General features: G+C 28.0%; 1 protein-coding gene across 2 annotated transcripts in view; it reads left to right on the top strand.

Annotated features, from left to right (window-relative positions):
- The first annotated feature begins 423 nt into the window (after positions 1-423).
- LOC102627129 (disease resistance protein RUN1-like) overlaps positions 424-13,936 on the top strand; it is a 34,524-nt gene continuing 21,011 nt past the window's right edge. Inside the window, exon 1 of one of the 2 annotated variants that reach the window (XM_052442654.1) lies at positions 424-1,004. In XM_052442654.1, the coding sequence (XP_052298614.1) occupies positions 564-1,004 (441 nt within the window). In that variant the 5' untranslated portion in view covers positions 424-563. Of the gene's footprint in view, positions 1,070-13,936 lie in introns of both variants that reach the window. The other variant, XM_052442655.1, reaches the window with a different exon arrangement.

The following is a 13,936-nucleotide window of genomic DNA, read 5'->3' as shown; positions in this document are numbered from 1 at the left end:
ATTTAATGGGAGATCAAATGCACAAATATATAAAAATTGCCAAAATGCCAATCAGAAATACGAAGGCTGCAATGGAACAATAAAATACAAAATCAGAAGGCTCCTTGAAAATATCCTATTGAATAAATCCTTTCTTAATATTTTTCGATCCTAGCAATTAAGGATAAAAAACAGTCCAAAAACTTTGATCCAGTGAATTTTTAAAGAATTTTATTTAACTGATAAATTTTAATATTAAAATATAAAATGAATTAGGAGCCATAAATAAAGTTGGATTATACATGTAAATGTGTAGAAAAACGTGCAGTAGACAAACTTATCACCTTATTGTTCTGTTATGTGATACAACAATGAGTTTTAAAATAAAATTACTAATAAATCCCGTTATAAGACGCATAAAATTTTATATTTAAAAATTTAATAAGACTCATTATGTACAGTACAGGGTCGCTGTCGAAAACGCCGACAGCGCTTCAGATTTTTTATTTTTTATTTTATAATCTTTTCATTTGCTTAAACGCCTCTCTAAATTCTAAAAGCCACAGATCCTAAAGGCCTTCGAAATGGCGGCCTCTCATACTTCATCTTCTTCCACTCATCATCAACTTCTTCAAAGCAAGTACGACGTCTTTTTGAGTTTCAGAGGCGAAGATACTCGCAACAATTTCACCGACCACCTCCACGCCGCTTTAATTCGCAACGGATTCATCGCATTTAAGGACGACGAAACACTGGAGAGAGGAAACGAGATTTCATCAGAGCTCTCGCAAGCAATTGAAGAATCCAACGTTTCGATTGTAATCTTATCGAAAAACTACGCTTCTTCCCCGTGGTGTTTGGATGAGCTTGCGAAAATTGTTGAGTGCGGGAACAAGAGGAAGGATCGTAAAGTTTTCGCCGTCTTTTACGGCGTAGATCCGGCGGATGCACGGACGCAGAAAGGAGAAGATTTTGAGAGAGTGTTTGCTAAATATGAGGAGGAGTTTAAGGAGAATCAAGAGAAGGTGCTAAAATGGAGAGCTGCTTTTACAAGAGTCGCCAGTCTCGCTGGATGGCACTTGCAGGACAGGTTCTTTCCATTATTTTATTTATTATTGCTTAATTATTTATTCACGCTAATAATTTTTTTTGCTTTATTTAGTGGTGACGTGTCACCATTTGCCTGTTACAAACATACACACGTCACATCGCTTGAGATCTCATCGTCAATTTTTTTTCAGAATTAATTGTGAATTTCATTTATTATGAGTGCTGCTATTTAGGCGGAGTGAAACTCCGAATGGGTTTCTTTTGTCTTTTTCTAGAAGAATGGGTTCTTTTGTTATACATTTTAAATTTCTTATAAAATTATAAAAAGTCTAATAAATTAATACTATTCTTACTTTAAATCAAATTTCTTTTAGTCTCTTGACTATTTGAATTTAGATTATAGTAATTACGATATCTATATGTATTATATTACATTTTTTTAAAGTATTCTAGTGCTATTATTAGTTCAAATCTACTAAATTGAGAATAGCAGAGTATAAATAATGTTAATGTTCGACTATTTATAATATTTTTAATTATAACTTCTTCTAAATCAATCATCATTTAGGAAGGTATTTTTTATATTATTTCTTGTATCGTATTTTTTCTTTATGTTACTTTTATTTTTATATTTGTTATAATTCGTAGTTTAATGTTACAATCAATATGACTCTTATTATGGTTTTGCTTCCTAAATTATTAACTTGTTTAATTTATTCAATAAATGATAAAATAGAACAATCTTGTAAAGTAAAACAAGTATAATTATTTGAGAGCATGCAAGCAAATTTTGATTAAAAAAATTCTCATAAGTAGTTGTTCTTCTTTACTAGATACTCTTAGATTCTTTTATAAACTTCTGTCAAATTTATTAAATAATAAGTTTTGTCACAAATATTAATCCAATTCATAAATTCTTTTTGAAAAAATTATTTCTAAAAGTTTTGAGTATAAAATTAAATTTTTTGATTAAAACTAAATTTTTTTCAAAAAACTTTCTTTCTCTTTGAGGCATGGAAATCTCAATACCAAGCCTCCCTTCTTCTTGAAAACGCCTATTCTTCGATTAAAATGGTATTTACGAGTAAAATTGGGCACTCAAATGTCTTTTCTTAAGGCTTTAGATTTTTCTAGGAATCTAAGTTTTACTATATAGTCTAATTTTATTCTTTATAGATAGAAAATATTCTTTAAATACAATATATAGATAGACATTCTTTATAGATAGAAAACATTCTTTAAAAGAAAAAAGATTTACAATATATAAACTTGTTCATTTATAAACACATAAAAATTTACAAAAGACTGAGTTTATTTATTAAAGAAGAACTAAGCAACTTAGTTACAGTATATTATGCTAAATAAAACTAACTTACTTGTAATGACTTCTAGGGAATTGAGCAAGTGACTCATAATTTTTATAGATTGAATTTTGCTATAAGATATATATTTTTTATTAATATGATTATTCTTTCTAAAAGAAAATTCCTTCTATTTATAGAGTTCATAAAAACTTTTATTTTTATCTCCTTATTTTCATGTGGGTGATCCAAATTATAGAGAGTATGACATCCACTTAGAAAAAGATGTTGTCTTTTTCTTCATGTGAAAATGGTGAGTACCGGCAGAATTATCACCACAGCATTGCAGGTATTGAGTGAAGGGTGAATAATTAGAGAGTGGACTACTGCAAAGTCCAGGTTGTAACATTTTGTCAAGATTGTGGTGTCAACATCATCTAAATCATTGTAGAAGCTTCTACCATCATCTTCTTCTTCGCTTGATTGATCTTTCATGAGAGATCTATAAGCTCGAGATCTTCCTTGTATAGCTCTCGGTAGAAATCTACAAGCTGATCATTTGTGGTCTTAGAAATAAAGGGACTTAAGGCATATCTTGGCGAGAATATATTTTTTTCTTAAAGTCTTCAATAATCAGTTAGTATGATCAGTGAATTCTCGAATCTTAAATTCCCTTATTATTATTTTGCTTCTCCAATGTCTAATATTCATGGTTAAAGAATTACTAGTGCAAATCCAGTGAATAGTGGAACCTTTTAAGTTATCAAGTTCTCTAGTGGTATTAGATCCCTTGAGAAAAATAGAATGTTAGGCTTCAAACTTATAATATACATCCTTCTTAAATCTTCATTCTAGGGCTTCTGATTAGATGCAAGCCACTACGAACTGGTTTCCTATTGATATTAAGTTGAGCATGGTTGATGCTAATTTTCTTCCAAATACAATTGTCTGGTTTGGGTCTTGAACAATGACTTGATTAAAAAAACCAAAATCTAACAAAAATTGTGGAGTAAATTGTCTTAGATCAATGATAACTCTTGCAATATTGTAGGTGAGATGGAACTTACAATCTACATATTTGGGTGGTAGATATTGTGAGTATTGTCATAATAAGTCTCCCATAAGATGAGAAATTGAAGTGTTCAGCAGGCAAACTCTGGGCTTTCATAGCTATGCTTAGCATAGTTTTAGAGAACTCTAAATGAACTTCATTTTGTCATTTTACATTTTGGCAAGATACTCTTTAAATAAATCAGTCATAATGGGGTAGTTTTGAAGTTTAATGTGTAAAGAAAAAGGATATGTTTTTTTCTCATTTTTAGCTCTCATGGGTTCAGTGTTTTGCACTTAATATCTGCTTTAACCATTGGGGTTATATAATGATATATTATTATTTCTTTCAAGTGACATAAGAGTGCTCACTTCGTATGTAAAAATACACTAATTAGGTTCCTAGGAAAGACTGGAGGGGTTACAATGGTTCTATTTAAAACTCAAACTCCTTAAGTGTTGTATATATAGTTTTCGTGACAGAATTTTTCTAGTACACTTAATCTTACTAATAAGCCTCTGACGCACTTAGCACAAGTTGATAATAACAATTATAAAATAAATTGAAATAGCAAATAAATCAACAATATGTAAAAAAAAAAAATTACTAACCCAAGGCTTGTAAAAATACAGTGACCTTAAAATAAATTCGCTACCTTCTCAATAGTGCTTGAATTATATTGGCGTGCCTCCCAGGATACAATGAATTTGAATAGTGTTGATAGCATAATCTCACTATTTTTACAAATTTTAAACAAATGTTTAAATTTTATCATACTGAAGCTTAAAGCTATAAAAGAAAACCACTTAGATTTTGGTGTGTCTTGTAATTGAACATGAAAGCCTATATATATATATATATATATGGGTTTCAAGGGGGCATTAGTTAGTTAAAATCTCATGTGCGATTTTTCCTCATTTTTTCATAGCAACATTTTCTCTTTGAAACTCGATTTCTCATTCATCTAAGCACTAATTTCTGCATTCTATAATTCCTTGTGAATAGCTCACAAAGGAGATTCTGAAACATCCATGCATGTATATTTCGTCAATATTTATGTTGCTCAAAACTGGCCTCAAAATAGCCACTTTATGCTATTTTTTTAACAGGATAAAGGTTTTTCACCTTTATTTGGGAGTTGGCTAATAAAGTCTTAAGCTTATCCTTTTGAGAATTTCTTTCTTCATAAGGATATTTGCACTTGTCATCCAATCTTTTGAAATTTTTTACCATTATTTCACAAAGATCGAAAAAAGACAAAGTATTAATGGAAGTTGAAGCAACTCTTCTACTTTATGTATTTTAAACACTTGGCGATATGTGTTTAGGCATACTGCTAGCTATATTTTTTGCTAATATACTTATGAAAAAATTCAGGCCAATTTGTTATTTTTCAGTATCGAGAGTTGATTTGAAATCATAAAATCTTTGATAATTTAAAGCTACTAATTTTCTTTCTTCAAGAACTTAAGGTCAAGTATTGTAGATATCTAGAGTAAATCCTTTAAAGACTACATAAAAACTAAAATTTTTACTTAAAGGTTTACCTTGAATTTTTGAAAAATAAAATGTTAATGCATTTAAAGCTAATAAGATTTTTCTACTATCACCGTTTGCATTTTAGATGTTGTCTAAAAAGCATTGTTGTGATTCATCTATCTAGCTGCTAATTAAAGACTTGAAAGATAAATTAGTCTCCTTTTGGAATGTTGGTAGACTAATTTGACTTAATTGCATCTTCTTGTTGTATATCCATAAAATCATAAAGTATGCTACAATGAATTTCTCTACTTAAGTAATCAATCAATCTATTATCTACTCTTTTGATGTGTTCAAATTATACTTTGCAATCATCTCCTACTATGGTATTAACAAAATTTAACCATCTCTTACCACTTAATTTCTTTTCATTAGTCTTATTATAAAATCTTACTATTGCCTCACAATCAATTCTTACCATGAAAGGCCAATTGAGAAGTTATTTAAAACTATTTAAAGCATTAATAACTCTTAAGATTTCATAATTGAAGCTAGTTAAACTATTTTTAGATTCTTTATAGAGACCTAATGAGTATCTACAAATTTTCTTAGTACTCTTACTATTATACTTACTTGGTTTGGAGATTAATACTACTCCTTATTCGTGCTTACTAACATATGTTTCTATAACCTTATACTCATTTTCTAGTGGTAAAGTTAATTATGTTCATTCTTTATAAAATTGTTTTTTTTTCTAATTAATTCTATATCAAAAAACTTTTGACCTCCTGGTTTAGTTTTACTATTCAAAGTTCCTACTATTTGCTAAGGTCTTTTGTACACATTCTAACATAATTTAATATTTCTAAAAAGGCTTGTAAATTTTTTGTACTTTTTATTTGAAAAATCTAATAGGGATATTATCATTTTCCCACCAAAGGTATTCTGACACATCATGTCAGTACCATAGTTTGGTAAAACTATCAATTTACCACCAAACGTTTAAACTGTTAGCATTTTCCTACCATTCTGTTAAAACTCAGTTAATATGTAACAGAAAATTCATAAAAGGTCAATTTTACCCCTGGAGCGTAAAAGACTATGTAATTAACCTTTTATGAATTTTGTAATTAAATCATCATTTGTTGTTCTTCCTTCTTAAAGGACAAAAATTACCCTTTATAAATTTTGTAAAATTGACCGTGTGATGCTAGGTACTTCATAAATTGATTTAATTTATTTAATTTTTAAAGGGCAAATTTATTTATTAAATTGACGAGCTAAAGACAATTTATTCTGCTACTAAAACTCAATTTATGAAAGGGCAAAAAAAAACAGAATATGCAAAAGAAGCAATTTAATCTTTGATATGATGATAATAATTTTACACAAAAAATTAAATAAATAAATTTGCCCTTTAAAAATTAAATAAATTAAATCAATTTATGAATTACCTAACACCACACGGTCAATTTTACAAAATTCATAAAGGGTAATTTTTGTCCTTTAAGAAGGAAGAACAATAAATGATGATTTAATTACAAAATTCATAAAAGATTAATTACATGGTCTTTTATGCTCCAGGGGTAAAATTGACTTTTTAAAAAATTTCCGTTACATATTAACTGAGTTTTAACGGAATGGTGGGAAAATGCTAACAATTTAAATGTTTGGTGGTAAGTTGATAGTTTTACCAAACCGTGGTACTGACATGATGTGTCAGAATACCTTTGGTGGAAAAATAATAATATCCCAATCTAATATTCTTTTCACTACATGTTCTTGTAATTTTAGTTTTACTTTTCCTATTTTCATTTCTAAAAAATGTACATTATCTTTATAGAGTTATATTTTCTTCTTACTAATTATAAGTCTGTTATTGACAAACTTATTAAAGACTAAGTATATATGCTAAAACAAATTTACCATATTTTCTAAGTATTTGATCCATCTTTTGTTGAAAGATAAAAGGGATATTTTTTAGTATAACAATCTATTTGAAAAGTCCCTCAGGATAGCTGAAGGTAGTCGATAGAATATAATCATCATCCATTTTAGCTTGCCAAAATCCTAATCTACAATTAAACTTGCTGGATATATTTTCATTTTGGATGCAATTAATTAATTGATTTTTATTAAGGATTTTATACTAGTCTTCATATGTATTATCATTTAAACGTTTATAATTTATGACCATTCACACTTTTCTTCTATTAATTTTTGCATGGTTTCTAACAATAAACTCCTAATTTTAATTATTATGTTATCTTAATGTTAAATTCTTACATGTCTTGTGAACTATAGTCTCCTTTAGATGTTTTAATAGTGAAATATACATTCTTATATCTAAATGGGCTTTAAATTTGTTTCTATTCCAATATTTGATTGGGTCTCCTTCGGATGTGTAATTTCTGTTAATCTAATTATTTCTTCTAAGTCATTTTTTTTAGATTTTTAAATTTAGGCTTTTTGGTCTGTACATCTATAATGTTTAGTATGAAAATAAGATCATAGGAGTTTTCAAATTCTAAATCACAATAACTTATTTCTTTATTGATATATGGTCCATCTAAATTTTGTAAGAAACTATCTATATTTTCTTCACTAGTTTCTATTGTTGGATTTTCTATTTCTAGATCATGTGGAAAATTGAAATAACTATTGTTTCCTATTTCTAAATCATGTGAAAAATCGAAATCGAAACAACTACTATTTGGTTCCACCATGCTCTACATGCAACTCTAAGTGAATATGTTGATATTGTGGAAAACGAGAAAGACAGTTTCATCTTGATTGCCAGTTGTGCTAACCGAATAATAATAATTTCCAAATCTTAAATCTATTAAGCCATCACTATTGTGATAAATTGCATTGTCTTGTGGCACTAAAATTAATTTTTTTATAAGATTTTGTAACTTCCAATCTAATCCGACATTAATTCTTGCTAAGAATTTTTTTCTCAGATAGCCTTAATTCCTTTAGTTCACAAAATGTTTATTACTAAGTCTTCCTATAAATCTTGTACAAATTAATAAGTTATCTTCATTTCTTTTCATGTGGTAACCTCTAATTTTTATTCATGTTCTTAAATCCTTATAAGTATTAGCTTTTACCCAATTATTTTAGGTAAAATATACTATTCCTCCTTTATTATTTATGTCTAGTTCTATGCTTCCTAAAATTCTTTGTTCTATTTGTAAATCAATTATCATAAAGAAAAACTAGGGCTTTTGCACCTCAATTTTCTCTAACTTTTACTCTATTATAAGTAATCCTAGATGAGCTTATTTAAGGTCTTTATCACTGATACGGGAATACTTGTCTACTAAATCTAATTAAATCATTTGATCTTATGAGTGCATGACATATATCTTTCATTATAATTTGATATAGCAAAGATTTCTAAACATATTTTTTTTTCTTTTATATAATATTTGGATTGATTTATTGTAATTTGTTTTCTAAATCTTTTCTATTTGTTCGTCAAAATCTATAAGGTTTTCTATTTTAACATCCTCATCTTCCTTTCTTTTACTAAATATTATTCAGTTACCTTCTTATTTATTAGTACTGACTATTTAACTACTTTTATCCATTAATAATATCTATAACTCTTAGATTGCTTAGGTTGAAAGCTATCTTTATCAGTATCAACATTTATTTTTTTCAAATCTACTTATTAAATCTTCTAAAGTTGATTTGACTTCAAAAATTTTTGCTTTATCTAATTGCTTATTTTCAATTTAACTTTTTCTAACCTTGAAATCTTAATTCTATTATAATTTGATTCTTTATAAAGTCTATTTTTTTTTTCGAAATTTTTAAGAAGTACTCTACATTCCCTTAAGCTATCTAGAAATAATATAACATTCTTAGTAATCTTATCAATTTCTAATTTTAAATTTCTACATAAATTAATTAACAAGTTTATCAAACTATTCAACTATGAATTTTCTGTATGTAAATCGTGTCTAAGTTTCCTTTTATGTTACAATCTATATTATATCTATCTAAAGTTACTTTCTTACTTTGGTAAGCGCTGTCAGTGAGTTCTAAATCTAAATCTTCCATTTTCTTCATAAACTATTGGATCTCCTAATTAGAATTAATTAATTAAACCATGCTTTGATACTAGTTAGTACTGACACTTATCTTAAGTTCTAATTCAAGGGCGTGTATGATCAAGATTTAATAATTATAACTTTTATGCAATTCAGTGTCAACTATTTTTTGATGCTTTTATCATTTGCTTTTATTATTTTTCAAAAATTCAAAGTGAACTTTTAAGCAAAATTTTCAATTTTTATGTAGTCATTTAAGGATTTACACCTGATGTGTACCATACTTGGCCTAAAGTTCTTTAAAAAATTACAAATTTTTACAAACTAGATTATCAAGGACTCTATGATTTCAAATTAGCCATTGATGCTGCGAAAAAGCAAACTAGAAGTTTTTTCATGAGTCCATTAGCAAAAAAATATAGCTTGCAGTATACCTCAGCACACATCGTTAAGTGTTCAAATACACAAGATAGTGGAGATACTTCATTTTCAAATAACATTGTCTTTTTGCAATCATTGCGAAACAATGGTAACTTTTTTTTCAAAAGAATAACTTTTTTTCAAAGATCTTTATAAAGAAAGATTCTCGAAAGAATAAGCTCAACACTTTATCAGCTCTATTGGTAGAAAAATGTGAAAAAAAAACCTTTAACTCCACTAGTTAAATCAAATGTTGAGTGCAAAACATTGAACCCATGAGATCTAGAAATGAGAGAAAGTATAATTTTTTCTTTACACATACTGAACTTTCAAAATTACCCTATTATAGTCGACTTATCATTAAAGAGCATCAGGCTTAAATGCAAAATGACAAAATAGAATTTATTCAGAGTTTTTTCCGAGTTCGACTACCAAACACTTGGATTTCTCATCCTATAGGAGATACATTATGACAATACTCACAATATTTTCCTAAGAACTGACCGATTTTGTCTAGAAATGCCACTTGGATATACAAAGTTCGCATTGATCTAGGACTATACAAGCCAATAAAACAGAAACCACTAATATTAACTTCACAATTATTATTAGATTTTGATTTTCTTAATTAATTCATTATTCAAAACCCTGACCAGACAAATCCATTGATAAGAAAGTTAGCATCAACCATGCTTAACCTAATGGCAATACGAAAATGATTTATGGTGGCTTATGTCCAACAAAAGTATCAGAATGGAGATTTAACAAAGATGTATATTATGACTTGCAAGCCCACTATTTTATTTTTCTCATGGGATCTAACACCATTAGAGAACTTAAAAACTTAAAATGTTCGAATATTCTTTGGATTTACACTACTAATTTTTTAACCAAGTAAATTAGACATTGCAGAAGCAGAATAATAGCAAGGGAATTTGAGATTCAAAAATCCACTAATCATTCTAAACTAATTGCTAAAGACTCTAATCAAAAGATATATTCTCGCCAAGATATACTCAAAGTCCTTTTTATTTCTAAGACCACAAATGATCAACTTGTAGATTTTTATCGCCAGCAATACAAAGACGATATCAAGGCCTACAAATCTTTTATGAAAGATCAATTAAGTAAGAAGAAGAAGATGATAGAGACTTCTACAACGATCTAGATGGTATTGAGGCCCATAACCTTGACAACATGTTAGAACTTTGACTCGATAGTGGTCCACTCTCCAATTAGTCATCCTTCACTCACTACTTTTTTAAAGTACAACTATAAAAAGAAAAAGCCGTGGTGATAATTCTGCTGATAGTCACCTTTTTCATTTGAATATAAAGACAACATTGCTCAATGGATGCCAAACTCCCTACAATTTGGCCGACACACATGGATACTAGGAGATAAGAATAAAGGATTTCATGAACTCTATAAATAGGAGTAGTTTTCTTTTAGGGAGGATCATCATATCATTAAAAAAATAATAATAATTTTGTAACAAAATTCAATTTGTAAAAGTTCTAAGGCACTTGTTTAATTTTCTAGAAGTCATTATAAGTAAGTTAGTTTTATTCAGCGTAATGTGTTTTAATTAAGTTACTTAGTTCTTCTCTAATGAGAAAGCCTAATCTTTTATAAACTTTTATGTGTTCATAAATGAACAAGTTTATGTGTTGCAAATTTTTTAGGGGTACGTAATAGGAAAAAACCATAAGGCTTCTTACAATGGATTAATAGGAAAAGTTTAAAATAGTAGTAGTCTTTAAATTTTTAGACTTCTTACAATTGGGAAAAATCATTTTTCATCCCTAAAGTTTCATGTAATAACCCATTTCATCCCTATTTTTTAAATAATAGCTCAAAACATCCTTATGCTAACTCATTATTAGTTTAATGCCGTTAACTAGTAATTCATTAGGGTAAAATAGGATTTTTATTTATTTATTAAAGTGGTAAAAATTATATTAAAATAATTTTTTACACAATTAAATAACACTACAAAATATACAAAATTTATTATTATTTTTAAATGAAATCAACGATGAAATAAGTTAATATAGCCACTGAATAATCACCATAAGCAGCAAATGGTAATTAGCGCAATATCTTTAAATCATTGGAAGAAAAACTCAAAAATACAACTAATTTTTATGTGCTTGCATGTACTGAAATTTTTTTTAATTTTCAACCAATTTTTATTTTGAGCTTTGCCACCATTCTTCTTTAACCATTACTGTCTCCCAAAGTCGGCTCACAACGCAATTAGAGAGTATACTTATATGAATATGAAAATTGTGATTTTTTTTGCACTTAAATCTAGGATTTATAGGATTTTCATGCCTCCAAAATATAGAGAAGTGTAAAATAATTGCTTAAAATAGAAGTTTTCATCTTTTCAGTATTTTTGTTTAGTGGGATTAGATGAACATCATTTTTAGTTATGTGTCAATTTTTATTTATTTTTTTAATTTTCTCTTTAATGAAAAATCATTTTTTACCCTCAATGAATAACAAACAAACAATACTTAATTAACAGTGAGTCAATAGAAGGATGTTTTGAGTTATTGTTTAAAAAATAAGGATAAAATGAACTATTGCATGAAACCTTAGGGATAAGAATAGTTTTTTCCCCTTACAATTTCATAAGAACTTTAAAAAGCATGTCAAAGAAACCATTCGAGATTTGACTCTGAACTTGACTCAGGTAAATAACAACACTATATTCTTATAGCATATTCTGGAATGTTTAGACTCAAGATCATGTTAACTTACAGGGCAAGGTTAAGTTATATTATCAAGTAACAAACATTATGCAAATAAGGGTAGTTGAATTTGAATAATAAAATTAGATGGATGGAAATAAAATGAGCAATCATATCTATCTCTTACCGGCTCTAGCAAACTGCACCTTTGAGATGCTAGTTTAGGAAGGGAAATCTTTTTTTTTTTTTAACTAATTAAGTATCAAGTTACTGTTTTACACAAATATTTACAACTGTTATGACAACATATTATTGTATTGATATTTACAATCAGATATATACTTGAGACTTACATTATTATATTTTTAGTTTATGAAGTACTGCCCAGCCAAATACCCCTCACGGAGGAGGGATGTCTCTACTCTATTCGCATTTCTCAAGAGAGAAAGATGTTACAAGTAATATTCACACAATTATATTTAATTGAGGAAAGTTAAGTACATAAGAACTTTAAGAGCAATAGTTCACTACTGGACTACAAGCCCAAGTGGCAGTTTAGGAAGGGAAATCTAAAACCCTTAAAATAATATATATTGTATGCGGTTGTTGTCGAAGCAGTGAATTTCTGACTTTTTCATTTTTCTTTTTTTTTCTTTTTCTTGCGATCAATATTGACTGATTATACTTGGTGAAATATTTTACGTTGCATAAAAAGTTATTTCTGAATGGATTAGGACAATTTAAACTAAGTTAAAATAATTCCACCGGTAAATATGTTACATTCGAAAGCTTATTGGAAATCTAGATATAACTCAAAAAGATTATTAAGAGTAGTTTGGAAATTCCACCAGCCACCGCTTCTTGCCTTCTTTTTCTTCTTATTTATTTATTTTTCCTTTCCTTCATCACATATTCACATACTTTTATTTTGTTAGTGCGATGGTCATAGATCAGGTGATCGGATCGGCAATCATTTTTTTAATAATTTTTTACGAAAATTCCCAGTTTCTTTTTAATATTGTCTCTTTTTCTTTTCTTTCTTTAAGTTTATTACCAAATTAAAATTTGTGATTAAGGAAGTAAAGGAAAAAAATTACGGTGACGGCTACTTGAGGGAAAAAGCGATAAAAGAAAGAGAAGAAAGAAAGTTAATTTTTATTAGGACAGAATTAAGTTAACTTTTATTAGGCTAGTGTTATAATATTAGATTTTCATTATGTCCATCCTATTTTATTATTCGAATCCAACGACCTACATTCACATAATGTTTGGTATATGATAATATAAGTTAACCTTGCCTAATTTACAACTATCCTTACATATAAATTATAATTCTTTGATTTGAATAACAACTACTTTGGCAATAGGTGACTACTTTTGTTTTGATTAAAAATATCTCTTTTATGTCACTGAATTTAAAATCAGTAAAGTATATACGAGCTTGTTAGGAGAAATGAGAAAATATTCGAATAAAAGAGAAATTTATAATAAAGACAAGATTAGCCACGTGTCACCAACGCGTCAACTCATTCGTCAAATTAAAGAATTAACAACAGCTGTAAGTTAGCATAACCCTTTGACTCAATTTAGGCCATATAATAAATCTACTGTCAATTCAAGATTCGGGAGAAAAGTTTCAAATAGGCCTCGAATCACAAGGCTCATGATGGCAAATTATGAGTCTAACCATGGGCAAAGCTTATGTTACAAATAACGTAACAAACAACCAATGAATATAGGCCATTGATTTTAATATTTCTTAAATCTAATGGATAAAAATAATTTTAACATGAAATAAAGTACAGGTGTAATAATATTTACAGAGAATTTTATTTCTAATCATATGTTTAATTATTTTTTCAGATAAGTCCTCATTGATTTTTAATAATTAAATAT

This window comes from Citrus sinensis, chromosome 5 (genome assembly GCF_022201045.2).
Source record: "Citrus sinensis cultivar Valencia sweet orange chromosome 5, DVS_A1.0, whole genome shotgun sequence".
Taxonomy (NCBI): domain Eukaryota; kingdom Viridiplantae; phylum Streptophyta; class Magnoliopsida; order Sapindales; family Rutaceae; genus Citrus; species Citrus sinensis.
The sequence above is the reverse complement of the archived record's forward strand: the minus strand, read 5'-3'. Positions and strand labels throughout refer to the sequence as shown.